The sequence below is a fragment of the Grammomys surdaster genome, unplaced genomic scaffold (genome assembly GCF_004785775.1).
Source record: "Grammomys surdaster isolate TR1022 unplaced genomic scaffold, NIH_TR_1.0 751, whole genome shotgun sequence".
NCBI classification, from domain to species: Eukaryota; Metazoa; Chordata; class Mammalia; order Rodentia; family Muridae; genus Grammomys; species Grammomys surdaster.
Genome location: NW_021605170.1, coordinates 3,468,667 through 3,492,120, shown reverse-complemented (window position 1 = coordinate 3,492,120; position 23,454 = coordinate 3,468,667). Strand labels below are relative to the sequence as shown.

At 42.9% G+C, this 23,454-nt stretch overlaps 1 protein-coding gene across 1 annotated transcript; it reads left to right on the top strand.

The window, feature by feature from the left end:
* Positions 1 to 535: 535 nt before the first annotated feature.
* Positions 536 to 21,936, top strand: Lrrc8b (leucine rich repeat containing 8 VRAC subunit B). Its single transcript, XM_028782390.1, has 4 exons — positions 536 to 592; positions 9,789 to 9,887; positions 13,043 to 15,204; positions 20,363 to 21,936. The coding sequence occupies exons 3-4, from the start codon at positions 13,066 to 13,068 to the stop codon at positions 20,633 to 20,635; spliced, it is 2,412 nt and encodes an 803-aa protein (XP_028638223.1). The 5' UTR covers positions 536 to 592; positions 9,789 to 9,887; positions 13,043 to 13,065; the 3' UTR covers positions 20,636 to 21,936.
* The last annotated feature ends 1,518 nt before the right edge of the window (positions 21,937 to 23,454 follow it).

Genomic DNA, 23,454 nt, shown 5'->3' with positions numbered 1-23,454 from the left:
GCTTTAATCAAAAATAATGCCTGGAGACTTTACAACATGAAAAATCCCGTAAGATTCCAAAGGAAACCTTGAAATTAGGCCAGGGATTTTTCTAGTGGCGTCTCTGCCAGTAGTAGGCCAGGAGCAACAAAATAACAAAACTCAACAAGGGGAAATTATCTCAAATAATTTACTTTTTCTCCATTTTTTCCTTCCTTAAGAAATATCAATTTCTTTATTTGTAGAAGATGGAAAATATTAAAAAGAGAGATATAGTATGGGTCTGTGCGTCTAATACAATGTTTCATTCTCTGTTAAAATGCCTTTCGAATTACTGCCATGGTTAAACTGTGCTTTGATTGTCTCCCCCAGCTGTCAGCTAGCCCTTTGCTGAGAGGTCAGAGGACTATCTCTGTCTCATGCTTTTTGAAAGTTGTATTTTGTGCTTTTCACAAAAATTTTATCTATGTTGGGAGTTTGAAACCCATGTAAGGGGGAAATGATCTTGTAGTCCTGGGATGCATAAAATATAACAATGTGCTTATGATTTCTCTTCAGGCATTCTTCAGATCAAAACTAATTGCAGAGTTTCCGGTTGACCAGCATTCATAGGGTAAGATGAACATTTCCAGTGCTGAACACATGGCACAGATTATTACAATTTAGTTGGTAGCTTGGGGCAAAAAGGAATACAGGAAGAGATCACCATGCTTACAGATGTTTTGAGTAAAATTGCTTTGATATTTTTAGACTGATGAGGCAGAAATTTAAATCTGTGTTATTTTAATTAAAATGTCATCTTCCCACCCTCTATGAGTTCTGTAAGCAGAAATGTGTGTGTTTAATTGATTCCTTTTTTTGTTTAATCACTAAAGACTGGTGGACTATAATAATCTATGAGAGATTTAAAGTCCACGCCTGCTTACTTGATCTGGGCATGTTATCCTTTTTGTTGTTCCATTGGTTCATTGGTTATGAGACAGTGTCTCTTGGATGGCAGGCTGATCTTAAACTCACTATGTAGCTAAGGAAGGCCTTGAACTTCTAACCCTCCTGACTCAACCTTCCAAGAGCTGAGATTCCAGATATCACCATGCTTCTATGCCCTGTTGAAAATCAAACCTAGCTCTATGCCTTCTGGGTAGATGCCATACCAAGTGAGCTCCATTCTCAGTTCCCAAGGTTGATTCATGTAACTCATCCGCCATGTTTCTATTCAACTATACCTTTCTTGAGTGAGCAAGTCAGAAGTGTAAACCTGTCCACACTTGCATGCAGAAGACATGAGTCCTTTTCATAACTATGGAAGGTATGCTGTGTTAGCTCTGTGGCAGAGTGTTTGACTTACGGTGCTGGGGGCTGAAATCACTCACTGACTCCAGAGTGGTGAATACAATACCTGCCTTAAAAGTGTCACCCATCTCTGAGCTTGTGATTCAGGATAGATACTCAGTGGTAAAGCAGTGAGCATTCAGTGACGTTTCACACCAACCAATCACAAATCAGCATTCTTGTCCAGGCTGCAATGCAGGTCTCAGAATCCCAGCCTGAGTTGTCCGTGCATGGATGTTTGAAGCAATCTTGTAAAGATGGCCTGCTTCTACTGCACTACTCTCTGATGTTTGCTAATCTCTGGCAACTTCCTTCCTTCCTTCCTTCCTTCCTTCCTTCCTTCCTTCCTTCCTCTTTTAAAAATTAATATATATATATATGTATATATATATATATATATACACACACATATATATATATGTATGTATGTATGTATATATTCTTTTAAGTTTTTTCAAACTTATATTTATTTATTTAATGTATGTGAGTACACTGTAGCTGTCTTCAGAAGAGGGCATCGGATCCCATTACAGATGGTCGTGAGCAACCCTGTGGTTGCTAGGAATTGAACTCAGGACTGGAAGAGCAGTCCATGCTCTTAACCGCTGAGCCATGTCTCCAGCCCTTTAAATTTTATTTTATGTTTATTGGTGTTAGAACTCTTTCAGACAAAGACAAAAATCCACCGAAGTGGGTATGTGTTTCCATGCACTAATCTTTTGAGCCAAGTGAGTCTTGGCTTAAGTTAACAGAGTTTGCGCTCAGGTGCTCCCACCGGCGGTCTCTCTGTTTTTTCTGAGTTGTTTCCAAACTCTGTGCCTTGGCTGCAGGCTGGCTGTCATTCTCTTTGCCCCAATGTTCCTGGCTTTAGCCAGAGTACACCCTTTCTGATCCTCAAACCTCCCAAGCTTCCAGCTTTCTCTGTCTGTAGTGACCTTCCTCAGCTGGGTGACTGACCTCTGACTCTATTTTAATCTCTCTTCTAATGACTGTCCTCCAAAGAAACCGTCCTCCTTGAGGCTTATAGTCTGCACAGTGCTTCTGATCTTGCCATGGCTGTGTGCTTGGTGAGTGTTTCTTCTCTTCCTACTCAGTAAAATACATAAGGGCAGAGACTCATCAACGAAGGGTTGAACCTGGGGCCTTGTACATGCTGGGCATTCTTCCAGTGGGATTCTTTCATAGTTCAGTGTCTGTCGAATGCACTTCTGTTTCCCTAAGACTCAGATGTGTTGGCACATTGCAGGCATCATAAGTATTTGGAGTGTGAGTAGGCCAAGCTCCGAGCTGTCTTTAGTGCTGCTGTGCAGGAATGTTCATCCATTCCCTTTAGGCCTAAGAACATGAAGAGCTTACATAAGAGGCACTCACAGAGTTTACTGGGTCTCTCTCATCCTCCTACTCATTTGGTCCAGGCCACATGGTCTGGAGAAGAGGCATGCCCAACTTTCTACTCTGTGTTTAACAGGATCAAAGTCCTGGGAGAACATTGATAAGACTGTCCTTAGTTTGGCTCTGGTGTGCTTGCTCTCCGTCATTGAATATGCAAATGTTAACATTAGAGAAAGGATTTAAATGAATGGCTACATTAAGATTTAAGGTATACTAGTTGGTCTATCCCAGATCACTAATTGATCTATCCCAGATCACTTATTGGTCTATCCCAGATCTAAAAATTTCTCATTTTTATATTTTAGAATTATAAATGTTTCCTTGAGTATATTTGCAGCTTTGTGTTTCTAAGGAAGACTATTTTTCTTTTAAAGACTTATTTATTATGGATACAGTGTTCTGCCTGCTTGTATCTTGCAGGCCAGAAGAGGGCACCAGATCTCATTATAGGTGGTTGTGAGCCAGCATATGCTTGCTGGGAATTGAACTCGGGGCCTCCAGAAGAGCAGACAGTGCTCTTAACCTCTGAGCCATCTCTCCAGCCTTCTAAGGAAGGCTATTAACAGTGTTTTCAAGCTTGTCCCTGAGCTATAATCCAAGTACTTCTGTCTGTGGAGAAGCAACTCAACTACCCTGAATGGTTTTATTTATTCCATAAAGAGTGAGCTCTGGTTTCTATAGTCCCCGTGACTGCTCTGTGAAGAGTAGGCCATGGTAGAAGAATGAGGTTCCTATGGATGCTTCCTGTCCTCTGTGTGGGAACCTGAGGGGGGAGTATGTGAGTCACAAGAGACTATGGAGGGCCTGGGTGTGGCCCCATTTATTATAGCTTTCTTTATTGTGGGGTTTAGGGGAGTTGGTCAGGAAATGTTTTTTTTAAATACTGAGAAGTGATGAAGGATTTGAGCTTTGCTTCTTACTTACACCATCTCTGTAAAATTATCTACCCACCAGCAACTCCAATAATACAGCTCCACCTCCCGTCATTTAAAATGTGGTTTAGAGTCCGTGTGGTTGTACATAATTATCATCCCAGCATTTAGGAAACTGAGGCAGGAGGATCATGAGGCCTCGATTAGCCTGGGCTATGTAACAAACTCCAAGGCCAAAACCAATGTATTTTAGATTCAAAATGGATGGTATAGTAGCTTACTAAAAGCATTGGCTATCGATAGTTCCAAAATAGATCATTATCATCTAAATTTAATATATGATATGATTAAATAAATTTAATATATTCTGTGCTTGTAGAAACAGATTAAAACAACATTCTTTAACTTTCAGAACAGCTTAGAGCTGGCCATGGTAGAACACAATACTCTCAGCACAAATTTAGGCAGATCGAAGCCAACATAGTCTACACAATGAGTTCCAGGCTAGCCAAAGCTATGTGAGATCCTGTCACAAAAACAAACAAAAACGCCCCGTGTTCATTGGGATTTCAACTTAATTTATTTGTTCAGTACCTTTCTCCTGGGGCTTCCAATGAGTAAAGTGATTTTTATCTAAAAGTTACTTATGATTGCTTAACAAACTCATTAGGAAATTGCCACATGGCCATTTCCTTTCTCCATTTCTTTGTCTGTTCTTTGGCTGATAACAGCTTCTGTCCCTGAAGCTCTGACTTGTGTGCTCACAGAGTATTTTTTTTCCCTACCTTTCCTGATCTGACCACCCCTCCACACCTAGACAACAGTTCTGTTCTGCGCTTGCCAGAGTAAAATAATTCCTCTCAAAGAATTTGTGTCTAGCCGGGCGGTGGTGGTGCATACCTTTAATCCCAGCACTTGGGAGGCAGAGGCAGAGGCAGGCAGATTTCTGAGTTCGAGGCCAGCCTGGTCTACAGAGTGAGTTCCAGGACAGCCAGGGCTACACAGAGAAACCCTGTCTTGAAAAACCAAAAAAAAAAAAAAAAAAAAAGAATTTGTGTCTAAGGCCCTGTTCCTTCCCTGAACAGTCATAGCATACCACAGTGGATTAAAGCCCTGTTACTGTTTTGGGCTAACACCATTTCCAAGGTGGATGAGTGACATAGAGCATCAGAATCTGACCCAAGGCACTTCCTTGTCAATGGGGCTGATTTCCTCTCAGAAATCAGCCCCATTGACAGTCAGCTTAAAGTCTTGGTCATTGGGAAGGCCTCAAGTCAAATGCCCAGGATCAGCAGTGGCCCAGGCACTTCATTTCAGCATCCCAACAGACACCATGTGGAACAGAACTGTGAGAAACAATGAAATGTTTATTTTAGATACTGAGATTTGGGGTTTTTTGTTTGTTTTGTTTTTTTGGATAGACCAATTAACAGTGGCAGAAATTGGTGTCTTGATGTGAGGTACTTCCCTAATGAAATCCATCAAAGGGGCACAGCATACAGCTGGCAGAGAAGACCTTTAAGCTCAGTGAAGATACAGTCTTCCTGGTAGTTGAGGACCAGTGAGGAAGCTGTTACTGGGGGTGTAGATTGCTACCCTCTTTTGTATGGACAGAAAGTTCAACAAACCACCAACATGGAGCACAAGAGTTGGCAGATGAGCTGCAGGTGCGAGTCTGCAGGCAGGTTTTCAGCAGAGCACTGGAGGCTCCTTTTATAGCCACTGCAATCCAAGTGTTGGGAGATAGGTGGATAAAGGAATGTTCAGGTTTTAAGCAGGCTTTAGAAGAAATATTTCCAGTCTAAAATTATCTGGGATCCTTAAAAAAATGATTTTTTTAAAAAATCCCTTGTTTCTGCACCTTACACACGGAGGCTCAAGAAAGAAATTATCTCAGGTCCGAACCTCAGACAAAGGACACCACTGTTTAGCACTCAGTTTCACAGTAAAAATAAAAGGGCACATGTACAAGACCCTCAATCACAGTGACCTCAGAAGTGCTCCTCTCCCTTCTCAACCAGATGTGATGTCCCATAGCATCCTAGACATGATTTAGATGACACAATCCTAGTCTCAAGCCTGAACTTGATGCCATGGTGGGTGAAACTTCTGTAGGAGAGTTAGTGTCTTAGTTAGGCTTCATTGCTGTGAAGAGGCATCATGACCACAGCAACTCTTACAAAGGACAACATTTGATTAGGGCTGGCTTCCAGTTTTAGAGGTCCTGTCCATTGTCATCACGGCAGGGAGCATGCAGCATGCAGGTAGACATGGTGCTAGAGAAGGAGCTGAGAGTTCTAGATCTGGATCAGCAGGCAGTAGAAGGAGACTGTGTCACACTGGACATAGCTTGAATATAGGAGACCTCAAAGCCCACCTCCAGAGAGACACTATCAGCAAGGCCACACCTTCTAATAGTGCTACTCCCTATGGCTAAGCATCCCCACACATGAATCTACATGTGTAGGCTCTACCTAATCAAACCACCACAGTTAGTATGCTTTGCATGTAAAAAAGACACTTATGGCCAGAAGATTGTTGGCACATAGCTGTGCATGTATTACTACAGAAAGGTACAGCTAGCTTCCTCTCCCCTTCTGGGCTAGCCTTGGGACTTCTTCAGTAAGTGGTTTGTTTGAACAGAGAGCTGCATAGGTTCAAGTGTTAGAACCTTACTAGTATATGAGGACATTTTGGACTGGCCAAAACTGTGAAGGAAAAGGCTTATAAAATCTCAATAAATGGACCTTCCTGGGATTTGGGCCATGGAGATACAAAATAGAGACCAGTTAGTGAAAACCCTTCTTCTACCTGTATGCTGCTGAGCCCTCACTCTGCATCCGTCTCCCAGGTTCTATGACTGTGAATGTGACACTATACACAAGCATCTGAATGTTTTCCCCATGCTTGGCACCTGCGTATTAAGATATCTTAATGTGTTAAAACTGTAAGATCCTGTAGTGTCACAGGATCAAAATGTGAATTCATTTGATTTCATTTTTTTCTGAACATCTGTCCGAGCTTACTAGGTCCTAATAAATTTTAACTCAGCTGATTGTGTTCATTATCTTTCAGTTACTATGAAAAAGTTCTTAGGATAATCAGTAACTAAACTGGGGTCATACTTCCGGAAGTTTCAGTCCCTGGCTGGTGGTCCCACTGTTTGGGACCTCTGGTGACCCAACATGCCTGGTCATGCATAGGAGACTGTTGTGGAGGAAACTCTTGCTTTCCATGGTTTGCCTGAGATCGGGAACCCAGACCTTGCTTTCTCTCTTGAGGCCTTTGAAGTAGCTTCAAGTTCTCAGCATCTAATGACTCAGAATGCTTGTTTATTTTCGCTAGTTATTTTGGAAATGATTTCAAAGTAAAAGAAGGACTACTGGGAAATCAAGATGCCTAACTTGAGTGTTGTTATTCCCATCTTAGACACACTGGGATGAGGTTGTCAGATGAATTCATATGCTTTGAAGAGCTTTGATGACTTTTTAATGAGATTTAAAAGCCGAAGGAATGGGATTGGGACCATAAAATCCATTAGTCTTCTTCACATTCTTTCTTTGAAGTGATTTAGTGCATTTGTGTGCTAGAAACCGAGATCTCATTTGGACCAAATCCTCCTCATTGCTAATATGTGGTCTGGAGAAGGTCTGGAGTACAAACCGTGTTCACTGGCGTAATGGCTCCCACGCTAAACACGTCAATCAGAAAAATCAGCATTACATACAAGAAGGTTTCAGACCTTTCCGGCATCTGTAAACTCTGATGAAGGAATTAAAGATGAAGTCTTAGTTCAGTCGAAAATATTTAGCAGGGATCTTTAGCTAGGGACTCATGAAGTATTCAACTTTGTAACTGGAAAAGTCACAGAAAACACTTGAACCCTTGTTTCTGGTACTATAATAGAACTCAGTTCTGATACAGATGCCAGGCAAAGAACTAAATAGCTTTTTCTCTAGCTCTTGAGAAAACTGAGATGTTGCATAGTTAATTGGATTTACTGAGGTCATGTGATCTGGTGTAGACAAGGCTTACAATCTGAGTACAATCTGAGTTCCAGTTTTAATTGTTTTTCCCTGACAGTTTTGTTACACTGGGTAAGATGAGTACTTTGGGCCAGTCTTTCATGTTTATAACGTATGAAGAAGACCTGGTGTGTGTCTTTCTGCCTTGTTTAAGTATGAAAAAGTTTGACATAAAATGTACTTTGAATATAGATAATCAATTCGGATATTAACTGTAAAATATTTTTATTTGATCATATAAGTAAGAACTTTATCAAAGTTATGATGTTTTGGTGGGTTAGCTGATGTGAGGAAAGTCTTACTAACCAGTGTCTGAGCTTGACCTTGAGATTTGATGTGGGCCACATTCATATATCAAACGTTCACATATCCTGGCATGTATGCAAAGCAGCATAGTCATGCCTGGTCATGGTTTAAAAGCCAGATGGAGAAAGTTTACAGTTAATGTCCTGTTGGAATAGATAAGGCAAAACCTTATGGCTTACTCTGAACAGTTCATTCGTCGTAGTTTCTCCTTAAGATTATTGTACACGATTGCCATCAGTTCTAGCTTTATATCTCTTTCTGTGATGGAGAAAATGTACCTGTCATACTTAAGAAAATCTGCTGTCTAAGAAATACCATGATGTTGAGCATCATGCTGGCCATGATGTTTACCAATCACAGTAGAATTTCCCAATAAGTTATCTGCAATGCAGTAGAAGACTATTAAAATAATGTTTTAAGCACCAAATACCTTTTTTGTTTGTTTTTTGGTTTTGATTTTATTGAGACAGGGCCTCTATATAGAGCCCTGGCTGTCATGGAATTTGCTGGTCTTGAACTCACAGAGATCCATCTGCTTCTACCTCCATATCTAGATTCAGATATCCATTTTTATTTCCAGTGCTGGGAATTTAACACAGGCTTCACACGTGCTAGCCCTGCGTGCTCTACCACTGAGCCACACCCATTCCCCTGGTACCTAAAACTCCCAGCAGTTACGCAGTCACACATTCAAAGTGCTTTCTAGCCCTCAGAACAGCCTGGGTTTCTATGGTGATTTCTAACTAATGGTGCTATATACATGACTTTATAAGCATGAAGGAAATTTCAAACATATTCAACAATACCAGCCCACACAGGAGTAGTGCTAAAGCTAGCATGAATGCAATGTGAGATTCACATCCTTTACTGGGTTCTAAGTACCTAACCATGTATTAAAGGATGATACCTTCTCAGCAACTATAAACCTTGCCCAACCTTTCTCAAGAAGGTTCTATGGACACTAAAATATAATTTCTATGCTCAGTTAAAATTACTGAAAGCTGTGGACGGAGCTCAAGGGCAGTGCATGGGCTTCACTTGTCCAAAGACCCTGTACTCAATTCCTAGCACTGGAAAATCAATGCTAGCATTTCAAAATGTTCTTACAGCTCAAGGTCATCAATGCATGTGTGATTAACTACCATGAGTGATTAAAGTAGATGCCAAGGGTGGGCTTTTACCAACTGCAAGGTAAAATAATATTAACACAAAGGCTGGCTATGTCTAATTATATCATTTCAGGGAAATACAGCTGTATATCTGAGCCCCATGTGGAAATAATGTTATTACCCTGTGACTTTTCTGATGAGCTTGGTCGGCTAAATTTTCATAACACTGTGAATTATGATTTGAGCAGATACATGATTTTAAGCTGGTATAGAAATTTCACAGTTCAATAAGCAGACTGACAGATACAGGGAAGACATTTTGCACATGAGGCTGGACAAGAGACTAACATATGTAAAATAGTCGGGGAGGGCTAAGTGTTGTTTTTTTTGGTTTTTCAAGGCAGGGTTTCTCTGTGTAGCCCTGGCTGTCCTGGAACTCACTCTGTAGACCAGGCTAGCCTCGAACTCAGAAATCCACTTGTCTCTGCTTCCCAAGTGCTGGAATTAAAGGCATGCGCCACCACCGCCCGGCAAGGGCTAAGTGTTATAGAGAGTTTTTAAATACACTGACATTTCAGCAAGAAACTTCTCCAAAATTGAAAGGAAGTCCGGGGAGAGGGAATAGTTTGATGCATGTGGGAGGGATCCTGTCTACAGAGGTTTACCAGGATATGCCCTAGGTGACAACCCACACAAAATATATCCCTGTGTGACATTTGATGGAGAGTGTCTCTGAAAACAGTTATCTCCAAGATATCTTTGCTTTCTCATAGAATGAAGACAAAGTCAGAGATGGTGTATCTGAGAAACTTCAAAAGGTGTAGACCTCCCGATTGAAGCATAACTGATTTGATTCATTTTTATTTATAATAGTAAGTATAACTGTGTTCAGTGCTGAGTGGGTCAGTGTTGGCTTGAAGTCTTTGTTGAGCAATCTACTCCTGTCAGAACTTTTTATCATTGCTTGAGCTGTTGTTTCTCCACGTATCAGTTTGAAATTTTAAATGACTCTCAAGAACTGTAGGGAATGAATAAGATCATAAACTCAGGCTGGAAATGCCCTTAGAGATATGATCCACTCTTATTTTCTATCACAAAATATCCCATTGTAATGTTCCTGGTGGGCAGTCATTTTATCCGTCGAGACCCAGATAGGACAGAGACCTGAAATTAGATGACTCTAGCCTTGCATGGTAGCATGTTTATAATCCTACCAGAAATCCAAGGTCAACCTTGGCTACATTATCAAATTTAAGCCAGCCTGGGCTACATGAGATCCTTCCTCCTCAAACATGTCCTCCTTTATAAACCTTCTACCCATCTATTTCTGCCACTGAGACAAACCCATGTGTTCCTTCATCCATGAGGTGCACGTTGCTACTTTTTTATATGGAGACACAAATATCCATTCACTCAGGTGAGGTACCTATAAATAATCCTGCTTGGTAAGCTAATGGGTTTGTTGGGGTTACTGACAGGAAGTCAGGCCACAAACCACAGAAGCTATGAGCTTGCAATGTTGTAAAAGTTCCCTCTCCTCCAGCCCCCTGACTCTCCATTCTCCCCATTCCAATTCCCATCTCCTCCCATGCCTTAAACTAGCACACCCCAAAACTGTGTAGCTCCAGGGAGGGGCAAGATTGGGAGTGGGAGATAGAATCTCAGCAGGGGGTCTGGAGAAACTCCCGATGCTTTCTGGAGGGAATGTTAACAGCCCCATTATCATTATCAGAGACCTAGTCACCTCTATACCACGAGTCTTATTTCATTACCGTGACGACACAGCCCGGCTATTCTGTTGGTTGCCACAGTAGTGTCTGATCGATGGCAGCCAATGTCATATCAGGCTCCAGAGTGCACAGAAATGTTCCCTTCTCTCCCTAATGACTGTCACCCCCTCCTCATGATCTTCCACAGGGGATGATTTGAGGTAACCACACCTGACCATTTTTTTTTTGTCCTGTTTCATCTTGAACTGAGTGTTATGTTCCAAGTAGAATCTAATTGCATAGGAACAGAACTGCTGGCCCCAAATTATCTGGGATCACAGTTAACATGACCAAAGGCTGGGTCATTATTAGAGCATAACTGTTATCACATGATTGACTCAAAGTGTGCACACTAGACTAAAATGCATAAAGGCATTTTTAATGTTATTTCACCCAGTAATGTTTTCTTTGATTCCTTTCTATTGAGTTCACAGTATTTTGTGACCAAATAACTAATAGAACATTCTGTTAGCGTGGTGTAATTCTCTCAGGACCAGGATGGAGAGCAAGATTAGCTGCAGTGAGGGGAAGACAGGATGGGAAGAGTTAGGGATCAGTCCTACTAAGCAAGAGGAAAGTACTGAAGCCCTGTCAAATTTTGTAGACAAGCGGAGGAAGTTGGATATATACAATACTATTCCCAGAGAAGTCCATTCTGGGATGTAAAATAAGGAATCGAGGGGTGTCTTAAGAAGTAGAAAAGCTGGCAAGAATATGTGTCAGATGGGCAGGACATGACAAGGATGTCAACACGGGAGAGAGTTGACCTGTAACAGCCTCCGTAACAGACTCCAGGGACTTAGCTTGCAGCACTCCTAGGACTCAAGGTTGGGTACCAGTCTCTACAGGAGAACCAAAGAGGCTTCTCTGGGATGCTCCCAGTGAAATGGTACCTAGAGAGTGATTAAGGCCCTGGGAAGGTGATGACTTACCACGCAGGAAGGCAAGAAAAAGCTCTTGGACACAGGGTGGATGTGCCCTGCCAGTTACTGTGATTTTCTTGCTGTTATCCAACCAAATGCCGTGCTAGATCCAAACGGTCCTTTGTAAGTAACACTCTGCTGTCTTACAGGTGATTTGGATCTTAGTAATTGGTGTCTCTAAACACAAATGGTGTAAGCAGTGCTGAGTTGGTGTTCTTGAGGACTTGATGCTTTTGAGATCTGACCCTTTTTCTTCTCACTTGGCCTCGGTCTCACCGCAATCACATAGTCTTGCAGGCTCAGTACAATCACATAACCTTGCTTGTCATCCTAGTCCCAAATGGTTACGTGGGATAAACAGGAAATTCTCTGTAGACCCCCAAGTGTCATGAACACACTAGAGGGGTTCACAGAAAACATAATTGATGAGTTCATTTATTTTAAAAGGTCTGAGTTCTTTTCTGTGTGAACAAAATAAAATATAACTTGTTTTCAAAGGTAAGAATAATCAACAAAGGGCACACATTGTGTGTCTCTTCACCTCTGCATTGTCCTGTTAAACACGAAGCCCCCTTGTTCTCTTCAGAGCTTCTCTTCATTCTTTTTTAAACTGTTGCTGTTGTTTCTGCCCTGGGTTTTTCACAGTCAAGTTACTTAGTGAAGGCCAGAGAGAAAGGGGAAATACATTCAGCGGCCATTTGCCTTATGAGGAATGGGTGGAGTCCTCCAAACCTGAGGGATACTTTTAGGAAGCAGAGCTTGCAGAGAAAGGCTCTTTGCAGGGGGTCAAAACAACACTTAGATGGTAAACAACACTCCAGACACAGGCTCTATCTGGAAAGGGGCTTCTTCAGGGTAGACAAGACACATAGTGTAAGCACAGCCTTGGAGTGAAGAACAACAGAAGGTTACCTGAAGAGCTGCCTCAGATCTGTCCCCAAAGCCCTTTATACATATGCCACCAAATGGTCCCCAAATAAGGGATTTTATAGTTCAGTGTGATTTAGGTTAGAGATAAAACCAGAAGCCGTACGAGCCCCGGGATCAGTCTGTGGATTTTTCCCATCTGCTGACATCTCACTGAGTAGGTAGAATAAGTGTGTCTGAGGAGCTTTCTCTTTAAATGCATGCACTCTGGCCCCTTGTGGTGGGGCATGCAGTGTGATCCCAGCAACTGGAAGGTGGAGACAGGAGGATCGGGAGCTTCAGGGGAAGCATCAGCCTCACCATGAGTCTGAAGCCAGGCTGAGCTACCCGAGGCCCCGTGTCTAAATACAAACACAACGGCATGTTGAATGGTTTCAGCAACCTCTCCTCCTCTCTTTTCTCCTCCAGTTTCTCCTCTCTACAAGGGAGTCATGATTACACTAACAGAGTTAAAATGCTTAGCGGATGCCCAGTCATCCTACCACATACTGAAGCCGTGGTGGGACGTCTTCTGGTATTACATCACCCTCATCATGCTGCTGGTGGCCGTGCTGGCTGGAGCCCTGCAGCTCACCCAGAGCAGGGTCCTGTGCTGTCTTCCCTGCAAGGTGGAATTCAACAATCAGTGCACCGTGCCTTTGGACCTCCTGAAAGCCAGCGAGAACGCGTCTTCTAACTCGGGCCTGCCATTCCCACTGCCGCTCCGCATCCAGAACGACCTGCACCGGCAGCAGTACTCCTACATTGACGCTGTCTGCTACGAGAAACAGCTCCATTGGTTCGCCAAGTTTTTCCCCTATTTGGTGCTTCTGCACACCCTCATCTTCGCAGCCTGCAGCAACTTCTGGCTTCACTACCCCAGTACCAGCTCCAGGCTGGAGCACTTTGTGTCCATCCTCCACAAGTGCTTCGATTCTCCGTGGACCACGCGCGCCCTGTCAGAAACAGTGGCCGAACAGTCAGTGAGGCCCCTGAAACTCTCCAAGTCCAAAACCTTGCTCTCAACCTCAGGGGGATCTGCTGACATTGACGCCAGCAAGCAGTCATTGCCCTACCCACAACCAGGCTTGGAGTCACCTGGCATAGAAAGCCCAACTTCTAGTGTCCTGGACAAGAAGGAGGGTGAACAAGCCAAAGCCATCTTTGAAAAAGTGAAGAGGTTTCGCCTGCATGTGGAGCAGAGGGACATCATTTACCGGGTGTACCTGAAACAGATAATTGTCAAAGTCATCCTGTTTGTCCTTATTATAACCTATGTCCCATACTTTCTCAGCTACATAACTCTAGAAATCGACTGTTCAATCGATGTGCAGGCATTTACAGGCTATAAGCGCTACCAGTGTGTCTACTCCTTGGCAGAAATCTTTAAGGTCCTGGCTTCATTTTATGTCATTCTGGTGATGCTTTATGGTCTCACGTCGACCTACAGCTTGTGGTGGATGCTGAGGAGTTCCTTGAAGCAGTACTCCTTTGAGGCCCTCAGAGAGAAAAGCAACTACAGCGATATCCCCGATGTCAAGAACGACTTTGCCTTCATCCTCCATCTGGCCGACCAGTACGATCCCCTGTACTCCAAGCGCTTCTCCATCTTCCTGTCGGAGGTCAGCGAGAACAAACTGAAACAGATCAACCTCAACAACGAGTGGACCGTGGAGAGACTGAAAAGCAAGCTTGTGAAAAACTCCCAGGACAAGGTCGAGCTGCATCTGTTCATGCTCAGTGGTCTTCCAGATAACGTCTTTGAGTTGACAGAGATGGAAGTGCTGAGCCTGGAGCTCATCCCCGAGGTCAAGCTGCCAGCTGCCGTCTCTCAGCTCATCAACCTCAGGGAGCTCCATGTATACCATTCGTCCCTGGTGGTCGATCACCCAGCCCTGGCCTTTCTAGAGGAGAACTTAAGAATCCTCCGCCTGAAATTTACTGAGATGGGGAAGATCCCACGCTGGGTGTTCCACCTGAAGAACCTCAAGGAACTGTACCTGTCGGGCTGCGTCCTCCCGGAGCAGCTGACTACTATGCACCTGGAGGGCTTCCAGGACTTGAAGAACCTGAGGACCCTCTACTTGAAGAGCAGCCTGTCCCGGATCCCTCAGGTGGTGACAGACCTGCTGCCCTCCCTGCAGAAGCTGTCTCTTGACAATGAGGGAAGCAAACTGGTTGTGTTGAACAACCTGAAGAAGATGGTCAACCTGAAAAGCCTGGAGCTCCTCAGCTGCGACCTGGAGCGCATCCCCCACTCCATTTTCAGCCTCAACAACCTGCATGAGCTGGACCTGAAGGAGAACAACCTCAAGACAGTAGAGGAGATCATCAGCTTCCAGCACCTCCCGAGCCTCTCTTGCCTGAAGCTCTGGCACAATAACATCGCTTACATCCCCGCGCAGATCGGAGCGCTGTCTAACCTGGAGCAGCTCTTCCTGGGTCACAACAACATCGAGAGTCTGCCCTTGCAACTTTTTCTATGCACCAAACTACACTACTTGGATCTAAGCTTTAACCATCTGACCTTCATTCCAGAGGAAATCCAGTACCTGACCAATCTGCAGTACTTTGCTGTGACCAACAATAACGTGAGTGAATCTGTTCTTCCTTCCGTCAGCCAGTGTGAGGTTACACTGCGCTTGAGGGGTGTTGTAACACAGGGAAATTGGTGGATGGGCGTCCATACTAAGCATTCTCCCAGCTGAGCCTCGTCCCCTGTGATCGTGATAAATTACCAAAGTCCTGAGTATCGGATTCTCATCTCACAGGTATCTGTGAACAAACAGCATCTCAATGAGTGTTCTGTTTATTCTCTTCTCCCATTTCCTGCATAAATATCACTACTAAAGTATTTAAACTTATTCATTAGTTGTAACAGAGCTGACTTTTGTAAGGGAAGATCTTGAGTATTTAGAAAGCTTTAGATAAGTAGAAAATTACCAAATTTTAGAAAATTTGATAAATTAGAAAACTTTGGGTAAATTTTTAATTTCACCAAAACTAACCCTTTAAACTGGTGGTTCTATGAACTATGCACAAATTCTTTTTGTAGCACAGTAAGACAAAAAAAGTACTTGCAGTCTGCATGTGAACCTTAAAAAGGCAATTCAAAATGAAAGGCCTGGTTCCATAATTTGAGGCTAGGGGCTTCCTGGAGTCTTATTCCAGCATCCACGTTTAAACACAAACAGTTAAGGAAGGGAGCTCATGTTGCCCTGTTAGAACGCAGAGACTCAGACATACAAGAAGTGTGCCCAGCCTGTGAGAAGTGGGAAATCCCTCAGAGCTTGAGGGTTACAATTACAGTAGGAGCAATAACGGCTAGTGGCATACATGAGAGTTCCCTGAAAAGCCTGTTAAAATACACACTGCATGTGCTGATATGCACACACATGTACACACGGGTACTAAACAGCCATTATGCTCTGTAGGGCATGATTAGGCAAACTAAGACCACTGATGCTTTTGATGCCAAGTTTATGGACTTCTTGGCCATGTCTGAAAGTGTTATCATGCACAAAGGAGGATACAGTACAGCACAGAAAAGTCTTAGCTTTCTAATAGGCCAAAGTAGAGTGATATAGCCTTGTGTGCCTTGTCTCTGAAACCCAAGCGGGCCTATCGCTAAGCACCCCAGGGAGAACATGATACCTGTAAATGGGTCAGGAACATTTCCCTCAGGGTGCAGAGTAAAGATCAAAGGGAGGGGGTGACCATTGAGGAGGACACTTCAGGGAGGTGGTTCCCCTTGGTCCCCCACTACACCCCATGTCCGTGCACACAGTAAACTCTAATCAAAGGTGGTGGGTCACAAAAGAGAGGTGTTAGGATGGCTCAGCTGGGAAGGGTGCTTTCCACCATACCTGGCAACCTGAGTGGGAGTCCAGGACCTTCATGGGGGAAGGAGAGAAAGACGACACTAGTATGGCTCACATGCACCCAGTCCCATAAATAACACACAGTAGATAGGCAGACAGACAGATGATGGATAGGTAGATAGATAGATAGATAGATAGATAGATAGATAGATAGATAGACAGACAAGATGGTAGACAGATAGACTCATGTTAGATGGTGGTTCAGAGGGAGGGAGAAAAGGTAAGAGACGAAGATAATGGGAGAGACTGTCATCAAAGAACAGAGTGTGTGCTAGGAATTATGAAAGAATGAGTAACTTTAAAAAAATATATTGTTGTTTAAAAAGAAACTAGTTTGTCCTGGCAGTGGGGAGTTAGGCAGGGGAAGACAGAGAGAGTATTCTTCAGTACTCCTGTTCAAATATTTGAACAAATTTTGGTGAATAGAACAGTTAGATAAGCCTTCTCATCTGGCCATACCATCCCCAGGAAAGTGAATGTTCATTTAACATGAAAAAGGCGCTGACTTGGGGCGGGACCCATCTAGACTGGTTTTCAGCCACTCAGTGGGATCATTAAGGAAAGGTGGGGGTTCACATTTCAGGTGGAGGTGCCAATATCAAAGTACCATCTAATCTTGACATTCTCATGGTTCTGCACGGGAAACTGAAATATTCATGAAAATTATAAATTAGACAGTCACAATGGGTGTATAATATGTACTGTAATATGAGTAAGATGCTACTTACTAAGAGGACAGTAAGCAGCACATAGCATCACTGGAAAGCAAAGTCTGCAAAACCAAACTGGGAAATAATCAACAAGAAAGAAAGGCAGGGCAAGGACCAGAGCCGAGATCAAGCACAGCAGTACAATGCTAACAGCGCTCTTACAACTGTGCTGGGCCTGGACACCATTCTAGAAACTACTGTAGTCCTTGCTCCCCACAGGAGAGGTTCTGTGTTGTTGTCATTTCTCTGAAACAGTGCCAGTCTCCAGTTCAAGTGTAAACACCAGATTCTCACTTCCTGAACACCGTTCTCTAGATACAGGGGACCTGGGGACACAAGAATAGGATAGTATCTGTTTCTCAAATGATCTGCTTTCCACCAAGCCATGAGTAGAGAGTTCCTAAGCCAGGGGAGTCCTCCAGGGGACAAGTGTTCATGGCAGAGCCCCCAGGACCCCTGCTCAGGAGGGTAAGAGGGTTTGCATGGAAAATAGCCAGTATGTCTTTTTGAATCAGTTTTCATCCCAGGATTCCTCAGTTCCCTTAACATGTAAATACACACTTTGCTTCTCCAAGAGGAGACTTGCTTTGCCACAAGAATTTGAGCAAGATACCTTTTTCTTAGGAACTTGTGGGAAGATCAAATGTTCCACAGAACATACCTTAATGACTAATGTAAAAATACAGAGATCATGTATGATACAGGCATGAAAGAGGCATGTTCAAAGAATTACATACAATTTTATAGAACTTCTTTTGAAAATAGGATCTCAAGTATTCCAGATTTACACTGTCAAGGGAGACCTCAAACTCTTATCTTCCTGCCTCTATGCAATGCTAGGATTACAGGCAGGCGGGCACCATCACACAACAGTTTACACATACCTAGAGATCGAACCCAGAGCATCAAGCATGCTACACAAGCACTCCAACACCAGAGGGACATCCCAGACCATGAATCATGTTTATAAAACATACTGTTCCAAGCCAAGTGTGTTTGGTGCTATGAACTTCAAGGTAAACTATTTTTTTAAATGTAAATAGTTTAGCTTAGGATAGAATTACTTAATTGTAGGGAAGGCTTGACTTCCTAACAGAGCTCCTTCTTAACTTAGGAACTTCCGGTTAGAATAGGTAAGTCAGGACAGTACATCTCAGCTGGGCACTGACCTTGACTGAGTTCCTTAGATGACACCTCGGTGACCCAGGTGCAGAGTCAGAGGGCCTGGAAGCCTCTGGCATTGTCCCATCTCTGACACTGTGCACTTCCTAGTGCCATCTCTCTCCTCTCTTGAGGGCCTTCAGCAGTCACACACACACACCACAAATTCAGAGTTGTGGGAGAAGATTAAGAATCTAGCAGCACAGGCAGAGTGGTTCAGGCTGTCCCTCAGGACGAGCACCTAGGGGAGAAATAAGTCCTTACACATTTGGGGCCACAGGGAGTTGAAGGAAGAAGGGGACTGAAATTCCCGGAGGCTGTGAGTGCTGGCATGCTTTCCTTGCCACTGGGGACACATGCATCCTTGGTGTGAAGCACTTCTCCAGACTGGAGGTGATTCTGCTCCTTCAGCAGACATTGGCTGAAGATAATTTGGGGTTGTTAAAACCAGGGAGAAGAGTGTTCTTGGCAGCTAGATATAAGGAAAGCTGCTAAGCATTACAGTGTACAGCCCCACAGCCAGAACTGTCCCTCCCAGATCAGAGGCTGTCTTCATGCAGGCTGCCTCAGACAAAAAAGCTGAGAGGCCCATGTGGTGCTCAGCACTTTATCCCCCACGCCTGGGCAGCTGGCACCCATGGAAGCCATTCAGTACATGTTCACGGAGTGCCAGGGAATCAAGCCTTCCCCGTTGTTAGCATGTCTCCCCTGTCCCAGCTGAATGTATCTAAGCAGGACCCAACTCTGAGCTACAAGGAGCTCTGGCAGGAACAGCTTTCAAAGCAGACGGTCTGTGCCTTTCTACTACGCCTGCCTCTTTCAGTGCTGAATCCACACAGTTATATCTGTGCCTAAGAAGAAATGAAGTTAGCATGTAGGTTTTCCTTGCTTGTGTCTTATCTCAGTGTGTACTGAAAATCAATATGGATGTTAGGCATAGCAGTGTGAACTTCAGATTTGTCTTCAACAGTAAGCAGGTCTAGGGGGGAAGGGAACATGTAGAAGAGGGGAGTTTTGAATGGAATGAGCATTTTAAATACAGTTTTTGAGATTTTGAATTTATGCGAAAAGCGTCCTTTTGAGGAGAACTCTCTCCTTCAGAGCTGGCTCAGTGGTTTTGCATTTGGCCATCAGAGGACACTGTAGGATCTCTTAGTGCCCTTCATCCATACACAACAACACTGCTTTCTGAACCAAAGGGCTAACAGTAGTCCCCACATTGTCACAAACTTGTATAGATGAGCTTTGTGGTCCATCCCAAGGCTGGAGCAGTGAGTAGACAGGATGAGATGTGCTCAGCATCTTCCTCGGTGGCCTCTGAGTGGTGAGCGCATTCCACTGCACACGTAGATGTCCTGTTCATCATGTAGGGGAGCATTCAGGGAGAGCTGCCCTCACGTTGACCTAGTTTGCAGGTTAGTTACCATATTTGACATTACTTCACAGTGCTACATGAATCCTGTCATAGATGTGAGGGATCAAGAAGAAGGACAGACTCTCAGAAGAGTGTGTCTGTGGAGATGACGTGTACATGTACATATTACCTTTCTCTTCTTCATCTCTGCCTTTGTTGACTACTGAAAAGAAGTTTTTGAGTTTCATTCTCTAAACAAAAGCAGCTTAGGACATTGCCTTGCCTGCCCTCAGGGGTTCTAAACATTGCTCATTGATTATAAGTTCTTTATGAAGACTCTGGAGGGTAATTTATTTCACATCCAGGACTCAGTAATTATGATTCTTTTGGTTACTGGCTTGTTTTCTTTAATCTGTAAGTGCTTTCTCTTTATGACTCTCATTAGGAGTGTTAGCAACTAAATTGTCTACTCTCACTCAGAAGGTGTGGATGTTCACAAGAGCATTGGTCATGGCTCCATTAAATTTACAAGCAATGTGGAGCTGCAGCCATGTTTTTGAAGAAAAGGAACAGGATGTGAGTATGTGAATGTGCTACCAGAGCCAGTCAAAACTGGTTTCACCTACTTCCTTTCTCCTTGCAGATCGAGATGCTACCAGATGGGCTGTTCCAGTGCAAGAAGCTTCAGTGTCTACTCTTGGGAAGGAATAGCCTAACAGATTTGTCCCCTCTGGTGGGGGAGCTTTCAAACCTCACCCACCTGGAACTCATTGGTAACTACCTGGAGACACTGCCTGTGGAGCTGGAAGGCTGTCAGTCCCTGAAACGGAGCTGTCTGATTGTCGAGGACAGTTTGCTCAATTCTCTTCCACTTCCTGTGACAGAACGTTTGCAGACTTGCTTAGACAAATGTTAACCTAACGATCAGACTTGAGGCGAAAGCGGTTCTAAAGCAAGGCCCCAGGAAAGAAGAATGAACTTTCCTATGTTATAAAGATGAGAGATGGTCTTGTTTATGATTATGAAACACCATAACCAAAAATCTTACCAAATAACCCAGTGTCTGAATCAAGCAGTAAAAAGATATCAACACCGGAGTTTTGTGAATAATTGTTGTTTAAATTATTGAGGTGTAAAAAGTGTACATTGAAAGTGGATTGAGAGGCATGCTGTCATGGAAACCTTATCTTTCAAGTCTTATCTTCAGGACTCCATTCCCCCCCCCTCAACTCATTACATATTTGCATACATGTTTTCATATGACCTTGTAATCTGATATTTAACTCCATGAAGACTCATCAGTATAAATCTCCTCAATGTATGCTTACCACTGGCTTAGATTTATGTTTTGTTTTTTAAGCAGCATGTATCACAGTGGGCAGAATTCCATCTTGGCTGACTTCTCTGCTCCTTTCTCTTTTTGCTGGAATCTTCATCTGGGTTTCTCTTATAGTCCTGGGATAGACCTACATTTGGCATTTGCCTAGAACAGGAGCCAGGGTTTCTAGGACATGTGATCTGCTGAGCATCCTAAAAATTAATGCATTCTCAAAATTTCTTCTTGTCTATCATCAAAGCCTTTTTTAAATATGTTAAGAATTTTTATATGAAATATAAAATATTTTTTACTGTATGATCTCAGATGCTATATCTGTGAGAACGTGGTTTTGTAAGCAGTGAACATGTGCATCTCTGTAAGAATTTTAATGATTCTTGGTTTGGGCTGACTATGATTCTCCTGTTTGTATGCATTCTGCTCCAAAAACTTTTGTACTCTTGCAATTAATTACTGCAACCAATTTGTATGACAAAAAGCCTTGTGTTTTTGCTCCCTAATGTCTTTGAGGGTTTTCTCATGAGAGGACAGGAGGGCTGCTGAATCACCTACCTCTCCTTGCTGTTGTCTAAGAGTACGGGTACAACCCCTCAATTACTTAAAATCTGGGACCAAGAGGAGAGGGCAAGATCTAGATTGGAAAATTGATTAGAAATTTAGTAAACATTAAATAAGATGTAGGTTTTTCCCCAATCTGCATGATCTCTCGATATGATGGAAGCTGTCTATTCAGAACCTAACTGAGCCCAGTAAACTAACATCCATCTCACAGCCTGCCTTGTGACCCCTGGGATATGTCATGCTCCCTTTGACAGAGAGCTTTGTGTTTGCCCTTTGTTATGCGTATTGCTGAATAAATAAAATGGACTGGCTCACACTGGGGAAGTGGACATTGTAGTCTGTTTTTCTAACATGGGTCTAGGCATTATGAACCCACCTCTTTTTGGACATAACTGTCAAATAATCGATTAACTGCATCTACAAAAAACCCTGGAAAACACTTCTAAAGAGTCCCCTAAACACAGAGCTGTGACATGTCGTTTTCTCCTGATTGTTCTAGAAAGATGAAAATGTCTCTCTTCTTAGCTGCCATATATGCCTGACGTTTAGAGAAGGGAATTACATGGAGGAGACCTGAGTAGAGTTAGTTACAAAGAATATCCCGAAGGCCCTAAGCTGCCTAACACACTATGGATAGACTAAAAGAGACATCTTAGCAAAGTTTGCCTTTGTTAGAATGTCTAAGTTCTCAGGGACCCAGGCATAACTGGCTCTCACTGGGGCCTCATGGGCAGGCCCTGGCTTAGCCAGGCTTTTCTTATTTTTACTGTTTTAATAATGTGAGTTGATGGTTGACATTTTCCAGTAAAATCATCATGTGGACCAATTCCAAAGTTGACTGTCATTGTCTGAAGTTTTAAATATAAATGTAAGCAAGGTTTCAGTACTATCAACCGTGCTTCATATGAACTAAAAAAAAAAACAAAAACAAATCCCATCCTAAGCAGTTCAGATTTCTAAGCCTCCCCTGATGAAGGAGAAATTCCCTGTGCCTTGTTTTCCAGTGTATGCATCTTTGGCTAACTGGTCTACCTCCTTGAAGCAGTTCCCTGGAAGGATCAATCCTAAGATATGAGTCGCTTTCAACATACAAGGCTCTTGTTACTGGTGGAAACCATATTGCTCTTGATACAACCTTCTAAAGTGTCTTTTGTATTTAACACTGGTACATCATTGTTGAGGTAGCTTTTAAATCTAACAATAAGACAATGGACAGCACATTTACTGCCTGACAGATGGAGATCTGTGTTAGCACTGGCTTTGGTAGCCTAAGTGTTGATAGTCATTTAACTGAAGAAAATGAATCTCCAAATTATCATGAGATTAAAGTCCCATAATAAGAATATATTTTCCAAAAACTAAGTGTAAAGGATCAAAAACAAAATTTTGGCCTATATTACAATAACATGGGTTCATTTGTATGCACACACAAATACAAAGAGAGATACACATGCCTCAGTTTTGCAAATTTTGGCTTCCAATATATTTTTTCCAAAAATTGCAAGAGGTTATAGCCTAAGTATAGCAATTTTTTAATTCATTATCTTTAATCATGAAGTATTCAATTTCCATAAAATCAACTCTAGTTTGAGAAGGTAGCATGTTCCCACAAAGGCAGACTTTTCCCCTTATGTACATCAGGGTAGATTTCTGCAGCATATTGACACTGAATTTTCATTTTAATCTTCTGTGTATTGCTATATTTCTGTTACTAGTAAACAGGTTAAATCAGGGTACATGAAATCATTGGGCTCTCAGTGATAATGGCAAGCTCTAATTTGTGTGCTAAAGTGGTTTATGCACATAACATCATTCATTGATCATGAAATGGTTCTGCT